This window comes from Pterocles gutturalis, unplaced genomic scaffold, assembly GCF_000699245.1.
Source record: "Pterocles gutturalis isolate BGI_N339 unplaced genomic scaffold, ASM69924v1 scaffold42705, whole genome shotgun sequence".
NCBI lineage: Eukaryota > Metazoa > Chordata > Aves > Pterocliformes > Pteroclidae > Pterocles > Pterocles gutturalis.
The window spans coordinates 1-18497 of NW_010142337.1; the positions used below are offsets into that span (position 1 = coordinate 1).

General features: G+C 49.3%; 1 protein-coding gene across 1 annotated transcript; it reads left to right on the forward strand.

Annotated features, from left to right (window-relative positions):
* The first annotated feature begins 6 nt into the window (after positions 1 to 6).
* On the forward strand, positions 7 to 17758 carry SDC4 (syndecan 4). Its single transcript, XM_010084323.1, has 5 exons — positions 7 to 32; positions 14053 to 14194; positions 15171 to 15223; positions 15464 to 15647; positions 16913 to 17758. Exons 2-5 carry the CDS (start codon positions 14071 to 14073, stop codon positions 17062 to 17064), a joined length of 513 nt encoding a protein of 170 aa, XP_010082625.1. The 5' UTR covers positions 7 to 32; positions 14053 to 14070; the 3' UTR covers positions 17065 to 17758.
* The last annotated feature ends 739 nt before the right edge of the window (positions 17759 to 18497 follow it).

Genomic DNA, 18497 nt, shown 5'->3' on the forward strand with positions numbered 1-18497 from the left:
TCGGGCTGCTCCTGCCCGCCGCCGCCGAGTCGGTGAGTCCCGGAGGGGAGGGTCTGCCCCCGCCTGTGCGCCCCGGTGGGGAAGCGTGCTCCCGGTGCCGGGGGTGAGGGACCCGGCTGCTCCCCACCGAGCCGTGGGTACAGCTGGCGGTGGGTCCCGCTTGCCAGCAAGCTGAGAGTTAATCATCGCGGCTCCCCCGGGATCTACCTCCGGCTGTTTGTCCTTCTCCGGGGAGGAGGGGGCAAAATGGGTTAATGGCAATAGGGCAGTTCCATTCCTTCCCCCGGCTCCTTGCTGGCTTGCACACTGCTTCCTCCAAAAAGCAGTGGTGTCCTGGCTCAGTCGTGCCCTGCGTAGACCCCCTGCCCTGTCACTAGCTGCCTTGGTGGTTGTGCTGCTCCTCTTTCTCCCCCCATGCACTGGTGAGCCTTGTCTTGCTCTTGGGTAATCAGTGCTGGTGGAATTAGAGCAATGCAGGGTACAAGTGTACGTGATAGAATGAACTGCTTTCCATTACAGCTTTGATCTCCAACTGCTGGTTGTGGACTTAAGTCCTTTAATCCCTCTTTTATTATGAATGTGAGATGGGTTAGATAAGTGCGGTGCATCACAGCATCTAGGTAGGCTTTCCAGTCTCACCTGAGTGTGGTTGTGCCAGTACCTGGTGTCTTTCCGTGTGTGTCAAACCTTCCTTGCTTCCACGTGGGAGTGAAAAATGATGCATTACCATGGAGGGTTTAAGAGTCTCTTAAATATATAACACAGTGAAACAGTTTGGGCCCTGCAAGCCAGGCACACATGGGATCTGTCGTGGTGAAGTGGAGATTTTGGGATTCTGCCTTCCCTGCTGTTTGTTTGTTTTTGTGTGTGTGTGTGTGTGTGTGTCCTTCTTGCTGATAGCATGGTCAGGGCAGATTCCTCCCCTAGTCTGAAAGAGCTGCTGAGATTAAAGTAACTGCAGGAGATGAGCGGCTCTCAAAGGCTCTCAAAATGAGGTTTAATCGTCCCCATTGCTTGGGTCTGGACCGAAGCCTGGGTGGGCAGATCGAACTCATAAGGCTCTGCTGCTGGCTTGCTGTCTAATAGGGACACAGGGTTGAGGGGTTACTGGTTGTAGAGTAGGAAACTCCTGCAGAGAGTATCTGTAGGAATTGCCAGCTACTCTCTGCTAAGACCAGCCAGCCCAAATCCACTTTACTCTCATCTGGTCTTTATCTCTGCTATTAAGCATGTGAATCGCTCCTTTGAGAACTGGCCCAAACTAGTAGGGCAAACCTTTGGGGCAGACAGCATCTGGAAGTTGCATTGACCATGTTTGGTATGAAATGCAACTTGGTATCCGTGGGGAATTGAATGGTCTGCAAGCATCGGATTTCTGCAAAGACAACAACTTTTGCACAGATGTATTCTGTAAATCCTTATATAGAACTTGGACAGAGTATTTGTCCATATCTTTTAAGCTACCTCAGATGGAGTATATGCTTGAGAAGTAACACTGCCCTACTGTAAAGTCTTATCCAAACAAATTGTTTGGGTTACAGGCTGCTGGGGAGGAGATGAGGATGACACACTGTTTGGGAGAGTTCTGCTGGCGCTCCTCCCATATTATTTTTTATTTTTAATAGCACTGCCAAAATGTGCAGGGCTGCGCAGCATGCGGCTCTTCGGTTTTCTGCGTGGGGAGGGTGAAGACAGGTAGCTGTTTCTTAACAAGACAGGGATTGTATTTCTTGTGCTTATGTAAGAGCACGGCTTTTGAGAGTGATTCGGTGCTTGAATATTTCCCTAAGCCTGTACAAACAAAAATGCCTTGGCTCCTTTCCCCTTGCGTGGCTTTCTGGTGTAGATGGGATTTGTGTGTGTGAAGCAATCTTGGATGTGTAAGAGGGTGGGGAGTATTACTGAAGTGCCGAAGTGTGACGTTGGTGCTCAGGCTATGGGTGGGTTGTGTTGCGACAGCGCAGCAGCTTTGTGGGAGAACATCGTCTTGTTCCCCTGGGGCAGGGGGAGGTTGGAGCTGAAGCCTGATGTCTCCCAGTGGTCCCCAGCCCTCTCTGGTGGAGTGCTGTAGAAAGCAAAGGCTGTGCGGGCAGGGTGCTCCCCTCCACTTGTGATGTGCGAGGATGGGGTCCTGCAGAAGATGCTTTGAGGTCCTGCAGAAGATGCTTTAGGGGCCCGAAGCTGGGCACAGGCAAAAAGCCATCAGTGCAGCCAAGGCATGGGATCAATGGAGCTGACGAAGGACTTGAGGTCTGCTTTGCTCGGGCAGAGTGGCATGGCTGGGCTCTCCTTGCGCTTTTAGCATCTCAGAGTGGCCCTGGCAGCACAGGAGGGCAGCAAGGGGTATTCCCCTGCAGCAGGCTTGGGCTGCTCCTGTGTTTGAGCTGCAGGAGGACTCTGGGCTCAGCAGGGCCATAGCAGTGCTAATGGACTGCAAGCTTGTTGAAGCTCTCCTACGTTGCTGCCTTGAAGTAAGGAGAAAATCTCCATGCAGTACCATGTTGCATGTGTGCATCCTCAGCAGTGTAGACCAGCAGAAATCCAACCCAGAAGCTGCTGGCGGCGGATTGCTCAGGGAGAGGGGGGAGGCTTCATGCTGTTTGTGGGACTCTGTTTGCTGGTTTGAAGCAATCATGCTTGGAGGCCTCCTGATTGGCAAAGCTGGTGTCTTGTTGATGATAGCTGTGTTTGGAAAGTAGTGCAGCATTATTAATGTTAAAACCGGTTTGGCTTGTCCTGCTGCCATTGATCCCCGAGGCCTGTTCTTTCTGCTCTTTGCCCAGTTTCTCATCTGTCCCTCCCAATCAAATCAAGACATTGCTATCTGCACGTTTTACTTTATTTTACCTTCTGACTTGGCAAACTCACAGACATCTGAACATGTAGAGCAAATCCTTGCTTTGCTTCAGCCTCCCTAAAACCCAGAGCAGCAGAATTTCAGTTTCTGTGGCTGTTCCCTTTAGTCCTGAAGGAAAGGAGCCCATGACTTCTGATAGCCAAACCTCAAGCTGGCTGTTGGGGTGAAACGCCTGTAACGTGTAGAAAGACATGGCCTCTCTAGCACCTTGTACCTTGTCGAACTGCATGCACAGCTCATGGGGTGGGAGTTGAGAGGTGCATGGTCCACCTGCAGCCCAGCACCTTGTCTGTCTGTACTGGATGGGGGGCTACCCACGCGGGTGGGAGCGGTCACCCCCGCAGTGCTTGGGGCACAGTCAGGGAAACAGTGCTGCTGTCCTGAGCGCCTGACAGCTCCCATGCTGGAGAGCACTTTCTTGTAGTTCAGAGTTTTCTGAACAGCTTCAGCTAACAGGAGAATCAAGGCTGAACTTGGTCCTTTTCAGACTCACGATACCGGAGACTCATTCACTCTAGGAAGTCGAGGCTGTTAGCCAACATGATTGCTTTCTTTCCCCCTCCTGCTGTTGCCTCCCAAGGCCTTGGCCCTCTGAGGTCCTGCAGAGGCCTGTTATCCAGTCCAACAACAGTGAAAGTGGCTTTTTCCTATGTGTCTTCCCCTCTCCCCTCCCATCCAAGCCTCTGTTAACGGCTTTACTATTTATTGCCTTGAGCTCTCTGAACCCTTGGGGTGGGGAGGCCATTTGCTGCTCTCAAATGCTTGAAGTGGAGCCTAATGTGACCTTGCCATGGTTTTCCTGTGGTGGCTTACTGCCTCCTTAATACACTAGTGTCCCACTTCCACCACAAAGCTGGAAGCTGCTAACTTGACTTTCAGATTGACATGGAGAGGAGGGAACCAGGCTGGCTCTCGGCATGCAGCCTTCAGCTCAGCTCCTGCAGCTCCTTTTCCCTCCCCTCTGACTGCTTGCTGGTAAATGCTCTGTTGAAAGTGTGCTGCCTGCTTAAATCCCCGTGGCTGGCTGTAAGTTAACACTGGATTGTGTTGCATTTTGTGTGTGTTAAGTTGTTCTCCCTCAGATGGATGGATTGATGGACGTTGTCTTTAAAACCAACTTTTTAAATTCAGTGATAGTAACTGTACCAATTGGGCAAACATGATAACTGTGGTTCTACGGTCTGCAACGTAAGTGGCTTAAGTTGACTTGTAAGATTACTTGATTAAGTTACTGTGGCTCATTGATCCCGCAGAGATCCCCAGCTATCACTTTGGCTAGACGAAACAGAGCGTCCATCCTTCAAAACACATCCCTCTTCTTGAGTTAACATTTATCCTCTTCAGCCTGCTCTTAGATCCTTGCAGCTGCATTCTCCCCTCCACTCTGTACAGCTCGTTCCTTTATGTCCTGTAACAACAGCAGGGTTGTGCTGCCTTTGCATCTTCAAACGAGAAGCTAATGGAGTTGAAGCACTACAAAACTGGTGGGGACAAGCCCTGCACACGCCTGACCTCTGCTTGCTGTTGCAGAGCATGTGTGGCTGTTTGTTTGAGACTCGGTGGAATGCAAATGCTTTAGATTAAGAATTCAAATTATTTGCACTAGAATGAGACTCTTGTGATGAGACTGTTCTGGTGGCTCTGAATAGACAGAGCAGCCTGGTTAAAGAGTTTGACTTGTAATGAGGGGCTATAAAAGATCCTGCATTAATGAGCTGTTAGGGCTGCACTTCTAGATTAGTTCAGACTTTTTTTTTTCCTGTTTTTAAGTGGTGCCTGAACGGTTGTCCAGTAAATACTCCTGCCTCTGACCAGCTCTGCTGTCCATCGCCGCCAGCCCTGACTCGCAGCAGTCATGCTGTGACTCAGGGTTTGTGGCACTTGCCTGCTGTCACAGCCCCCGGAGACTCTGCTGTCACCCTCTGAGTAACAGCCCTGGCCCCTTCCCCGAAGGGATGACTCAGACTTCCTAGGCACTGCAGCACAGAGGTGGATCTCTTCTTATGGGGGAAGAAAAGGGGTGACAAGCAAAACCAGTGCTGCTTGGCAGGCGATCTGTGCTGCCCTTGGTGCCGAGCACCATCGCTGCTGCCCCTCCTCTAACCTGCCTCGGGTTGTGGCTACGGTGGGCAAAAAAGCTGTTGGGCTCTGACATATGATTGCTGCCAGTAGCGGAGTTGGTGTTGGCAAAGGCAGATCAGAAAATGGCCTTGTGTCGAACAGCCACTGACTTGCTCTGGCAGCTCCGTGGTTGCTGCGTTTTCAGACAGATACAGTTGGATATGAGAGTTGCATGGGGGAGAGAGGAAAGCAGCAGTATTATCTAAAAGGACTGAAAGCATTCAAAGCAAGCCGAAGAAGTGGAAAGTCTCAAAAAGAGGAGGTTAAATACTTAATCCTGAATCTGGAGAAAATGTCAGCGTAGGAGGGGAAAACACGTAAAGATGTAGCTGCGTCCCTCGTAATTTCTGAAGGCTGGCTGACTTCAAAAATATATTTCTTGTAAAAGAGTTATTTTTGATGGAAATACGCACTCTTGTCAGTTTTATCCTTAAATCCTTTGAGACTGAGACTCTGCTTATAAAATGCCAAGAGGCTGTTGTTAGACAAATTATTGGGATAACTGAAAAATCAAAGCAGTTAATTAAAATCTCAGAGAGACACTCCTTGGGGTGGGAAGGAGACGGGAGACCTGTGGCACTGTTACCCAAGCAGCTAGTGTCACGTCAAGCAAAAACAAGGTTTCTTCTTGCTTAAACAAACTGCGTCCTGTCGGGGAAAGCAAAGCCTGCCATGGGAAGAATTTCTCTCTTCTGATGTTGCTCTGCCTTAGCTGCTGAAGGGGAAAAAGGTGTCTCCACCACAGTTCAACTCAAACTGTGCTGCTGTCTGCTGTAAAACTTGAACTCAAAGCGATGTGGCCTTGCTGCGAGGCTAACCCTGCCTCCTGCCCTTTAGCTGCTGTTACAGTCAAACTGTAGTGACAAAAAGAAATGTCAGCATGCATTAATGACTGTGAAAGTGGGGCAGGGTGTCTGGTGTGGTGGGGTGCTGCTGCACTGGTCTGGAGAGGAGTGGGACCCATGGGGCAGGGACGGATCCTGGCCACCGTGGTGCCAGGAGGGTGGCAGAAGCTTCTTCTGTGGGCTAGTGTCCCTCTTTAAAAACAGAGAAGCTTCTACTCTCCCCCAAATGGAAATATAGTCCCTACTGATGGCAGGAGCTTTAGCTTGGAAGACTCTGTTCCCCAGCAAGATAAATATTTATTGCAAATCCACAGTGTGCAGTGGAGCAAACTCTGGAGCCAGGATCTCGCAGGAGACTGTTTATGTGCGGGTTGTTCTTGGCGCTAATTCCAGATTTCCTGAGGCTGAGTATGAGGAGCTGGTCGTGCGCGTTGGTTACTAAACAACTTGCTAGTCCAGCGGAGCACAGGCTTTGCAGAGCTGAGGAAGGAGTGACCAAAACAATAGCTGGGTCCCTCTGCTTCTGGCTGTGACAGCGTGGGTGCAGAGAGGTGGTCGGGGAGGGCTGGAAGGCTACTGCCAGCTGCCCACCCTCTGCTTGGCTGGGAGTCCAGAGCTTGCCGAGACAGGAAAATGCTCACAGGAGTGACAGGTTTCCCAAAGTACAGCTGCGTTACCCTCAATAGCACACGTTGTGTCTGTTGCTTTCTGGGCATAAGCCAAGGCAACCTCTGCACAGTTGGGAATGTCTCTGTTAAAAAACAAAACAAAAAAACCCACACGCTCCAAAACCTCAGCCTCTGCTGCTGCAGCTAACTAGGAAAATCCCTGCTGTTGAAATGTTTGTATAAATGCTTACACGGGCACAGCCTGATAGTGGAGTGGCACAGACACTCCACCTCAAGTGCTTTCATGCGATAACTTCCTCTGCTACAGTTTTTGCTGGTAGCTTTGCCAACAGAGCAAAACTCTAAATAGCATAACTGTGCTGGCAGAGCTCAACTGCCCGGGCTAAGCCTAAATCTTTGGGCTACCACTTCTGATTAGATTAAAATGGATTGTGGGAGGGGAAGCACTTGTAGGGCGCAGCATTGGGAGTCTTGACTGTACAAACAAGCTGAGATTAGCTGTATGGTGAGCCAGCTAGGAAAGGCACCCTTTGAAGTTGAGTGTCTGCCTGGCTTAAATTTGCTAACACTCTGGCATGAGGAAGCATAAAGATCCCAAAAATGCACATCACATGTTTCTTGCGAAGTGGAAATTCTGCTTATGTGTGTGTCCAGGGAAATAGTGTGGTGTAGCTGTATTCTAGGAAAGGGCAGTGAGGGCAGGCCTCTTCCCAGCGTGAGGGGGAAGTATGATACATGAAATATCCCAAACCTGAAGTACCAGCATGAGAAATCATCCGTGATGGAAAAGCTGCTTTGCTGGTGCCTTTGTATCCTTCTTTTCTTCCACAAACAAGGATGCAGTAGGAGCCTCCTGGTACAGAGTAGGGCAACTCAGAGTGAGTTGTGAGCCAGAAAAACTGAATTCCTTTTTTAACCTTGAATAGATTTCTCCAACTTCTGAACTGAGCCCTGGGCAGTGAAGTGTATGAAATACCTGTGATCAGGTTTGTAAATACCATAAAAAATGTAATCTCTTTACAAACGAGGTGTGTATCACTGCCCGGACTGGGGGGAGCTTTCAGGGGCCTGAAAACTCTGCTGCAGTTGTTTTCCTCCTGAGTCACATGAGAGCCCCTGCTTTCCCCTCCTGCAGTTTTCCTCTGAACCTTATCTTTATTTGCTTCAGGGCAAGTGATTGACACACAGCCATCTTCAACTGCCTGCTGAGCTTTATCTCCTCTGGCTGGAGGGGGGGAAGCAGTTCATCTCCTTCCTGCTCCTCTCCATAGTCTTTGGAGCTGGGCATTGAGTATTTAGAGCAGCTATTGTGCCTCTGTAGGTGTCTGGAGCTGGGCATTGAGTATTTAGAGCAGTAAACAAATCCCAGCATGTGCCTCACTGGCAAAGGACTCAATCTTTATAGCTTTGCTCTTGGTTGATAATCAGGCAAGAGCAGTTAAACAAGAATTCATTCCTTTGTAATCTCTCCGTCCTCCTCCTGCTTGGTTCTGTGGCATGGCCTGAAAGGCACGCACGCATGTATGGCGTGCTCTGAAGAGAACAGTCTGTGTGTAAGCAAACGCATGTGAGTTAAAAGGTAGCTGAGGTTTGACTTTGTGAGTTCAGGGGAGCCTATTTTCAGTGGGCAGAGCCCGGGAGGATTCATCCCTGCTGCAGAGGCGGCACCCGTGACAGCAAGTCGCTCTGCAGAGCCCGGGATTACAGTGTAACTGTCACGGGGATTATGCGTCTGCTGCCGCATGAGCCCCCAGAGCTGCTTGCGACGACACGGCTTAAAGAATCACACAGGGAGCGGGGGCAAGTGGGGGAGTGACCCAGGCTGGGCTGCGTGGGGGCTGGACGTGCATTCTCCGCCTGCCCCCACGCAGCACGTGGGCTGCTGAGCCTGAGCACACAGGACTGGTTCTGTGGCTGCAGGGAGACGGATACCTGGTTGGACAGGGACTGGGGATGCTGCTTCTAAGTCACCTTGAATGAGCAACACTTCTACCAGCTGAACAGTTCATCAGCCTGTGTGTTGCTCTTGCTCTGTCTTAAGCAAGACCCTGCTCCTTGTCTGTATACCAAGCACAATTCAAAAACTAAATGTGTTTTTTTCCCTCTTTGGCAAGAGTCACAAAGAGATAGCATGCAGTAACTGGTCCTGGGATACTGGAGATGCAGTGCTGTCCCTTGCTGCCAGCAAGCTCTGGTCTGTGCTTCTGTCTCTGATTTCCCACTTAGTCCTCAGAGGCGTTAAAGACTTACCTTCACAGCTCAGTGTGATGGGAGTGCACCTGTACAGCGGCTGTCGGAGAAGAGAGAGGCAAGGCTGGCTTTGCCCAAAGCCACTGGGTCTGTGGCCCTGCTCTGGAACTGCTTGAAAAGTGTTGAGCAAAGGTACAATAGTGTTTCACCATGTTTGGGAGCCTCAGCGTGAGTCTGTCTTGCAACTGAACACTTGCATATGCCTGGATGGAAGCTGATTAATTTCTGTCCCTTGGTACAGAGGCCAGTGGGGCCATGTGTGCTGTGAGTTATGTTGGACAGACAGAGCAGGAACCAGAGGGAGTTAAAATGGTAGCCTCCAAGCATGGGCATGAGCACTTAGCACAAGTGGATTTGTTACCATGGCTGATGGGTTGAAGGAGTTAGGTTTGACCTAGACTGAAATATCGATATTTGCTTTGCTCTCAGGACAAAAGTGACTTTTGTATTTTTCTTTCCCCCCTGCCCCCTCCATGGAGCTGGAGTCTGTAGGGGTGGGAGGGAGTGGTTGGGGGGGAAACGCAGACCCTTCCCTTGCTAGTCTGGCAGGAGCTGCTTCTGCCGCTAGCTCATGTCGTTTCTAATAACTTTCTTTTAATACTTACTCAGATGGGAAGATAGAGCTGTCTTTGCCTGTTACCTCCCTTGGAGGTCAGCTCTATTTGGCTGACGCGCCCCGATCTGAGCTGCCCCGTTTCCAGTGCTGCATGGCTCCTCTGCTTTCCTGGTTTTGGGGGGCTGGCGTGTTTTAAGGGTTTGAGCTCAGCTCCTAATCACTGCTCCTTTGCATGCTTTGCGTGAGCTTTATAACCTTCCTGGGTTGTGGGTTCCTGCAAGAGCTCAGTGGAAGTGAACTGTATGGAAACCCCCTGTCTCGGTCTTGGTGGTTTACAGAGCTTTGCATCCTTGCACTGGAAAGGCCCCGTTGGATTTGGTGCCCTTTGGCCCGTGTCGCAGGACAGCAGGAGGGCTGGGGGGGGTCCTTGGCAAGAATGATCTCTTAATAACCAGGCTGTGAGGCTGGGCTGTGCAGGCAGCTGCTCATGTCACCCGGAGCCCTTTCTTGTGAAGCTGATCTAGGTGTGCATTGTGGTGGGGTAAGGTGACATCTGCCTGGGACAGCACAGGTCTGGGAAAGATGTTTTGTGCAATACTGCTCGTGAGGTGATCCGTACAACTGTCCCCTAGTACAGAGACCCTGATAACAGCCCCGGGAGCCGCTTGAATTTATCTGTCCCTACAAAGAGTTAACAGGTCTGCACTTCGGCCCCCTCTTCTGCCACCTCCCAGGCTGGCCCAGCTCCATGTGCTTTTGTCTAGGAAAGGTTGACTTTCACCTTGCTCCTGTTTGCTCCTAGACTTGTGTACACAGCGCTGGGGAGGGAGACGAAGGAGCGAGCGCTGGGTCTCCGTGCCAAAGTTATAAACTTGATAAAGAGCTCCCTGCGCTTTGGATGCCCGAGTCTCTGCAGGTCTGACTCCCTTTGCAGCTCGCTGGCTGTGACCCTTCAAAGCAGCTTTTAATGAACTCCAGTGTGTTTGATCAGAGACAAAGGCCAGCTATAAAAGCCAGTTCCTTGTCTGGAAGACTTGTCTCTGCACCAAAACATTCATTTGGGTTTTTTTGAAAGGGTTTGCAAAGGCTGTGGTGAGGACGTGTGGGTTGGGGCAGGCAAGCTGCCTGCGTTTGTTTTTTCCCAGAGCTAGCCAGCGGCTGGGGAAATTCACACATGGGACAGAAACTTTGCTTGCTGCCTCAGTAAATAGGTGTTCTTGCTTTGACAAAAAGCTGGTAGTATGCTGGGACTGTAAATGAAGGCCCAAGGAGCACAAAATGGAGTGTGGTGGGCTAGGGCTGGAGCACAGCAGGGCTGCGAGCCCCTGCCTGGGGTGCCAGGGGTGTAATTCCTGTGCCTGAGCTGAGCAAACAGTGTCTGGCTTCATCCAGCAGTGCAGCCTGTCTCGGGCTCAAACATGAGACCTCTGTGCCCTGCTTTTCCAGGAATGACGCTCATAGTTCACGTGCCTGATGTGCTGGTTGTCTGGCAGGGAATAAACTTTTTTTTTTTTTTTTTTTTTGCCATTGGCAGGCAGGAAAAGCTTCTGCTCCCCAGTACATTGGTTAATCCCCCTTGGTGCTTACTGGGGATAAAGCTGCTTAAGGTGAGGAAGAAATCCCGGAACCGGGTTCCTGCAGAAAAGGTTGATTCCTGCACAGACCCCTCCTGGAGAGGAGCATATTAATAGCAGGGCTTGACTTCAGCTGCTGGGGCGAGGTGGGGCTGTGCAGCCACTCAGTCTGACTCTCCCAGCGAGTCCCTGGCCCAGCTCCAGTGCTGGGATAACAGGTGGTGGAAAGCAGACTCCGAGCAGTGCTGGTGCCCTTCTCCAGCTGGCAGTTGCAGAACATGTTAAGCTGAATGTGGCCAGAGACAACTTGGCAAGGGTTGACTGTCATCCTGTGGCAGTCTCCTAGCTTTTTCCTCTTGGCTGCAGCCTGCCAGCCGAGAGGAAGCACAGACACTGTCCCTGGTGCCTCTTCACCTGGTAGCAGAGCTGTAGGGATGACTGAATCCTCTTGGAAAGGGATGCACTTTTTAAGCGATGAAGCGATGCTCTAGGGAGCTCTTTGTGGCACTTGGGGAGCCTGCAGCCCTTGCTTTAAGTCTGTGAAAGTGCCTGTGTGCCCTCTCCCAGGTGTGTATGTGAGGAATGTGCCTGCTCCAGACCTGCCCTGCGAGCACAGCACTCCAGAGTTAACCCTTCCCGGGCTGTCTGTGCCCCAGCTCCCTAGGAGAGCATGTCTTGAAACCTGGAGGGTAGGTATGGCGATGCCCAGCAGCACTCTTATCATCCCTGGCAGATGAATTTGTGAAATGAGGCTCGCTGCCCACAAGAAAAGTTTCCTGTATGGTTTGAGAAGTTCTTGTGGCTTCCAGGAACTTCCCTGTCCTTGCTCAAGAGGATGATGAAGGGTGAGTTCAGGGAACGCTCCCATATAATCTTATTTACTCTTGTGAGTCAGTAATTTCCTTGTTATGTCCTCTGGCTTGTAAACACTGTCTGTCCTGATTTAAATAGGGTTTTCTGATAGCCAAACCTGGTGCGTTCCACAGCATGTACTAATCACTGTGGCTGTCTGCCACCGCTCTGTGCACGGCTGGGCTGATCTGATAAGCCCAGCGCCGCTCGGTGGCCTAAACGTGGGTTTTCTTGAGCCACCCTCATTAGGACATTAGCTGGCCGTGATTCATAATGAAGCACAGCGTGAGCTGGCACAGGGGTGCGGCTTGGCGCGGTGCGCTTGCCAACGTCGGTGTGCCCTGGGTTACACAAATCTGCAGCAAACGTGCATCCCAGCCCCGGTGCCCGAGCTCAGGCAGGCGGGAATCTGGCTCTTCCTGCCCCTTGATGGAATGGCCAGAAGCTCTCATGGGAACAGCTACTGCGTGCTGGCAGTGGTTTCCATTGCAGGTCTGGCTTTGGCTGGGTTTCATATATCTTGAAATGAATTTGCCTTGGAGCGAGTGATCCATAACGTTAGGAATGCCCGGCTCTAGGCTGGGAGCAGATTTCTTCCCAGCTGGCCTTCCTCCCCAGCCCTCTTCCCATCACCCAGTGCCAGGCTGGGCAGAGTGGAGACAGGGGGTCTAGGAGGAGAGCTGGCCTCAGCACTTTGTGCCCTCTGGGCTGTTCATTTGGTTATCCTCCTGCAGAGTTGCTGGGGAAACCAAAGATGCCTCAAGAAGCTAATGAAAAGCACATCTAGTAGCCACTGCTCCTTGTGCAAAATGAGAAACGTCTCGTCCTGACCACACGGCCCTGTTTGTGGCAAAACCAGTATGCTAATGGATAGGTAGATCTGGGCTGGCAGCAGGGCTGGGGCTGTGGGCAGAGGAAGCTGACACATGGCTTGTGGCTGAGTGGTGGCCTTGGCTGGTGAGATCGATAGCAGATGTGATTTGTCACTCGGTGTCACTGCTGGGCTGTAGGATGGGCCACACCTGGCCAGAAAGCAGGAAGGCTGATCCCAGCTGCTCAGGGTCTTGCTGCTGCCCTGATGAAGCAGCAAGTGCTGGTGTTGGAGTGCTGCCACCCAGCTCTAACTGTCCCCACGAGTCTCTGTCTTCACCCCCTGTGAGGCCACAGCTCATGGTAAACCTGTGCATTGAGAAGAGCCCTGGGATGGGCAAGACTGTGGAGTGCATTGAAAATGTTCTCCTGAAACCTTCAGGACTTGAGCCCAAGTTCTAGGAGACACCCAGGGAACATGTTCCTGGTCTTCCTGTGGCGATGGCATGAAGAAATGTTGACAGCTCAGCTCCTAGCGTGAGACCATCCATGTGCATTGTGCTTCTCACAGTCAGGGAAGGGGTCGATCCCCCTCCCCACATCGATGATTTCATGGCTGTGGAAGAATCTGGAGCTGCTGGAACCTGTGGGCTGGCGTTGGGCAACCCGTGAGCTCATACCTGTGGTACCTTCACCGGGGCTGGCCCCAGGGCTGTGGGGTGAGGAGAAAGAGTTCTGGGGAAATCGCATAACCTTGGTGAGGGCAGGAGGTTTGGGCTTGTGGCTCCAGGAAGGTCCAAGTGCGAATGAGCTCTGGCATGTAATTGCCATTGTGGCCAGACAGGAGATTCTCTGGGAGGCTCTTCTGCTCTCAAGTGTCTGTAGCTGCACTCATCGGGCCATAGGATCAGGGACTTCTCGTTTTTTACAGACTTGTTTGTTTACATGCATGTAAAGAGGCGAGGCAGGGGAAGCTCTTCCTTCAGGGAAGTCATTACTGATAGCAAGTGTTCTTGAACCTCACACTGTATTGCACTGCAGTTCAGCTGAACTGGCAGACCAGTTTTTAACCCTTGGGTGATAAAATAGGTTTGCTCAATAAAAGAAGCAACAAATTGTCTTGGTGTGAGGCTTCAGTGCTATGCAAAAAACTGACCTATAGGTGCCAGGCTTTTTCTCTGGGAATAGCAAGTCCTTCCAAATCCCCTCTTATCACAAACTGAAGGTATTGCTTTTCCCAGTGCTTTTGCTACAAACTCCTGACCAAGATCCTGTTTTGCTGTTTTTACCCTGTGGGTTCAAGTGAACCTTCTGAATCTGCAGCCCTCAGGAAATTCCCCTCCCAGGCTGGCTCTCACTTCTGTTCTGAGAAATTCTGGGGGAATTCAGCTATTTCCAAGCTGATTGAAGGTAACGATCTTGGTGGAGAGGAAGTTCAGCATTTAATGCTCTTCTGATGGAAGTAGTGTGCTCAGCACAGGCTCTGAACTCCTGACCCTTTGTGAAATGCTTCTGAGGGGTTGCCTGATGTTTAACACTTCTCTACCTCCATTTTCAGGTGAGAGAAACAGAGACCATGGATGCCCGATGGCTTGACTACCCTGCTTCTGGAGACTTGCCAGATGATGAAGACATTGGCGAATTCAGGCCTCACTTAACTTCTGACGACTTAGATGTAGATGAGGCATCTGGGTCTGGAGGTAAGCAGGCGAGGGGGTAAATGGATCTCCCTCAGTCGATGCTGTGAAATTTCTTCCCAGTGCCAACAGTCCTGAGTGATGGGCTAAGTGCGCAGCCAGAGCTCCAGAGGGAACTACCGTGTCAGGTGGAGATGAGAAAGCGTGTGAATCGCAATCACTTGCAGATGAGAACAGTGAAAGTGGCTGTACTGTGATGTTGAATCACTCGGGGAGGACAGATGGAGTCCAGCTGAGCTTGTCTTACTGCAAGTGAAAAGGCATTGCACTGGCTGGATCTCTTTCCTGTTGAACTCCAAAGAACTTCTGAGAAACTTGAAAAAAAAATTGGATAAAAAGAATAATTAAAGAAAACATATCTATTGTTGAGGCAGTGTTAAAAGGCTTAAAGTTAGTATCACAGCTGAGGCCAAACAAGGTGAAGGACTAAGTGTTGTTCAGGTGAACTCTCTGTGACATGCAAAGCTCCCTGCCCAAACCAGTTTCTGTAGCTTTGTGTCCCCTTTATGTGAACATTTGTTCTCTGTCAGAAAGAACAAGTGCTGAAATCGGTACCTGACATGTTTGGGCAGATCTGGTAACCAGAAGGTTGGCAAACTATCCTTTAGGGATGGGTGGTGAGCGTGTTGCCCGCCATTGGCATTAGCTTAGCAAGCTCTAGCAGACCTGCTTTGCAGGGCAACTCCTGCTCACCTGCAGCAGAGGCCAACGGATCCAGATGAAGATCCCTCCCATGTGAGAGGTGTTGGTGTTAAGATTACGTCTCATGGCCTTGTGCAATCGAAGCCATTAAATGGCAAAAGTACTAGTAGATAGGAGGGAATTGTAGTCGGCAGAGAACAGGAGTCCTAGTTTGTCTGCACTTGCTGGTATTGTGCGAAGTGTCTGAATTCTGGAAAAATGGCATGTAATGAGAGGAAAAATTAGTATCCTCTTCTATTTTTTTTTTTTTACTTATTTTTTTTCCCTCCATCTGCAGACTACCCAGACTCTGAAGATACCGTATATCTGACCACCATGGATACTCCTGTGGTAGGTATTGCCTCTGCATGTTTTAAGCAACATTTAGCTACTCTGGTCAGCCTGTGAAGCTTCCTGAATGCCCTTCCCTCTGCAAGACGTGACATCAAGATGAATCTACCTGCATGAGCAGGAACGGTGTACTTGTAATGCACTAAGCAAACTTTCTTTTCCCTGCACACCCTCTTACTTTCAATTGTCTGTAGGCTGGGTGCTGCTTACTGATAGGTGTGGTTTGTCTATATTCTGTAGATATCTGACAACTATATCCCTGGAGATACTGAGAGAAAGATAGAAGGTGAGAAGAAAAACACGATGGTGGACAACGAAATCATTCCAGACAAAGCTGTACCTGTCGAAGAGAACCTGTCCAACAAGATCTCCATGGCAAGCACAGCCAACAGCAGCATCTTTGAAAGAACAGAAGTCCTTACAGGTAATACTCCACCTTGTCCTGATAAATCATTAATACTGTAAATCAAAATGGCTCCTGTTGTTCCCTGTTCCTCTGGGGAGCAGTTCTGTGCTGACAGGGGCAGTGAGATGCATTACATTTGTGGCTGCCTGGAGCAGGCTCACTTCTGCCTTCTAGTCATTAAAGAGCAGCAGAGCCTACTGCGTGCCTTGCTGGGGTAAGCAGCTCAGTTTTGAGCCTGCCAGCTGACTGTTGGCTGAAGTGCCACACAAGGTGTGTGGCAGCTGCTCCGCACCCAGATACTACCTCGGTGAGAGGCGTATCTAGCCATAAATCAGTGACATCATAGACTTTAATATCAAATGTACGCATTTTCCTTCTCACCTCTGCCCAAGTCCTGCTTTTTCTGAGCCTTGCCAGGAACCAAACAACCCCTCTGAGGGATTTGAGCACCTAGTCAACTGTTACGAATCTAAGTACCTCTGTCTAGAGCAAAACCAAATGCCTGGCTTCCCCTCTGCATGTGGGACAGATCTGTCTCAAGGCACGCTTCACCAAGCAATGATTTGGTCTGCTGGTCACAGGGCAAACCTTGCCACATCTTGCCCATCCACAGCCATCCTTCCAGCTGGAGGAGTGGCTGGGAGAGTGGGTTGCAAAGCTGCCTAACAAGGGAGCTGATATAGTGCAGTGAATAGGTGTCACAGCAAAGGATAAACTTCAGTGAAGTCTTGGGGCCCTTCTTGGTGTGAGGAGAGAGAAAATATTAATTTTTTGTGGGTTTGTGGTTTTTGGTTGTTGGGGTGTTTTTTGGAGGGAAGTGGTAGTGGGATTTTGCTGTTTGATTGAAATACAAAGTCCTCAGTGTGCTCACACAGGTATTTAACAAAGCATTAAAATCGAACTGTGCTATTTTTCTGGAGTTGCTGCTGTTTGTGGGTTGTGGTGGGGCTTTTTGGGGTGGGTTTTGTTTTGTTCGTTTGTTTTGTCTCCAAGCAGGGAGGATGTCTTTTTGTCAAAACTTTTTTTGCACTAAACTGGAAGAGTAACACTGGTTAATGTGGAACATGTGATTATTGTATGGTTGGATGAAAAGCAAGTTCTGGCTTTTTCCAACAATATCTGCTGTCACCAAAAATGCCAGCATGTCCGGTGACAGGCACATGGGCAACGCTGGCTCTGGAGGCAGTTCTGGGGGCTGGTACTGTTGAAGCAGATTCGGAGATGTAGCTGTTGGTTTGTAGTGTCCAGTTTAGACTTACCCCGTGCTCCTTTTTCCTCCCCAGCTCTCATTGCAGGAGGGGCGGTGGGTCTCCTGTTTGCTGTGTTCCTGATCCTCCTCTTAGTCTATCGCATGAAGAAAAAGGACGAAGGAAGTTACGACCTTGGGAAGAAACCGATCTACAAGAAAGCCCCTACAAACGAGTTCTATGCTTAAAGCTCAGCAGCACCTTGTGCCCATCAAGGGACAAACAGACTGTATGGAAACACTGTGCCCTCAGATGAGACTTGCTGAACAAATGCTCTTTCTGGATTGAATTTCAAAGTGACTTCGAGAAAAAACAAACTTCCAACGTGACCCTTCCCATCCCGCTCAGCTAACAAGGGCCCAATGAAATACAAAGAGTCTGAAAAAAAAACCTCAGTGTATTTTTTTTTTTCTAAAGCTAGTGTAAAAAGAATAAAGATGCCAAATTTTCTGCTTGGTTTATAGAGGGTATATAAACACAAAACAGACTGTATGGAAGCAAACACCATGTGTTTGCATCCGGTGTGCCGTGCTCAGCTTGGCTGCTTCTCCAGAAGATGGCTCTTTTTATAAACCTTGCTAATAGATGTCTTGCAGCGGGCTGTTGATGTGAAGCATTTCTGTGGAGAGCTATTTGTGAATCTCTTACACTACAGATAATGTTGCCTTATCAGGGAGTAAAAGGCCCATAGGGGCTCAAAATCTCTGAATGCCATAAAGGGCCTATGGGAATGTCTTCCCAGGAGACTTCTGTCTCTTCCTGCCGGCCCCAGGCAAGGGTCATTAGTCCATGAAATCAGGACAGCCCGTTCTGTTTGGCTATGATGACACCCTTTCCTTGCCTTCAGTCTCTTATGTTTTTTTAAGGATTGCTTGTAGGATTTTTTTATATCAAAAAATTTTAAAGAAAATAGCCTAATGTTTATATAAAAGTTTGTAGATCGTTTTGAAATAATAATAAAAAAGCTACTTTTTTAATTTCCTCAGATTTATTTTTTCAATCCCTTTGTGTTTCCTTTGGCTGGGCATTTCTGTAGAGATGTTGTTTTATATGATTCATATTCTGAACTGAAGCAGAGTTAGCTACAGTGTGTTACAGGTTTCTTCTAGTTCTATAGCAGCTACTGTAGAGGCTAAAGATATTTATGGTTTTCCCAAAACTTTTTTAGGATTTGATTTTATTTTTTTTTTAATAGAATTATTTATAGTTTCTGAAATGGCTGCTCTTCTCATTTGGTAACTTTTATCCTTTTTATGTAAAACACTAATATAATGAGTCTCTGTGAAAACTATTTAAGCTTTATTCTGTGAATTTTAATTATAAATTCAAGGCAATAACTTCTAGGATTAATCTGTATGCAAAATTGAATTCATAATATGATTGAAGTAGGGAAAAGATGAGAATATTTCTAGCCTGTAATATATTATAATCAGTCCTATAGAGCTGTATCGTATATATTTTTCTGAGAAATATACAGTTAAGAGGGAAAAGGCTGGAGTTAATTCTTTGGCAGCCTTACTGTGTGTCAGAGGCTTGGTCTCGTTTGTACTGCTGTTTGTCTAGTGGGCTTGTGCTCAGGAGGCAGCTGGCAGCAGCCTCAGCCCTGGGGCTCTGTCGCTGT

Coding starts and splice junctions, on each gene's coding strand:
- SDC4 (XM_010084323.1), top strand. CDS start 14,071: ATGGATGCCCGATGGCTTGACTACCCTGCTTCTGGAGACTTGCCAGAT. Junction 14,195..15,170: donor TGAGGCATCTGGGTCTGGAG/GTAAGCAGGCGA, acceptor CTCCATCTGCAG/ACTACCCAGACTCTGAAGAT. Junction 15,648..16,912: donor AAGAACAGAAGTCCTTACAG/GTAATACTCCAC, acceptor TTTCCTCCCCAG/CTCTCATTGCAGGAGGGGCG.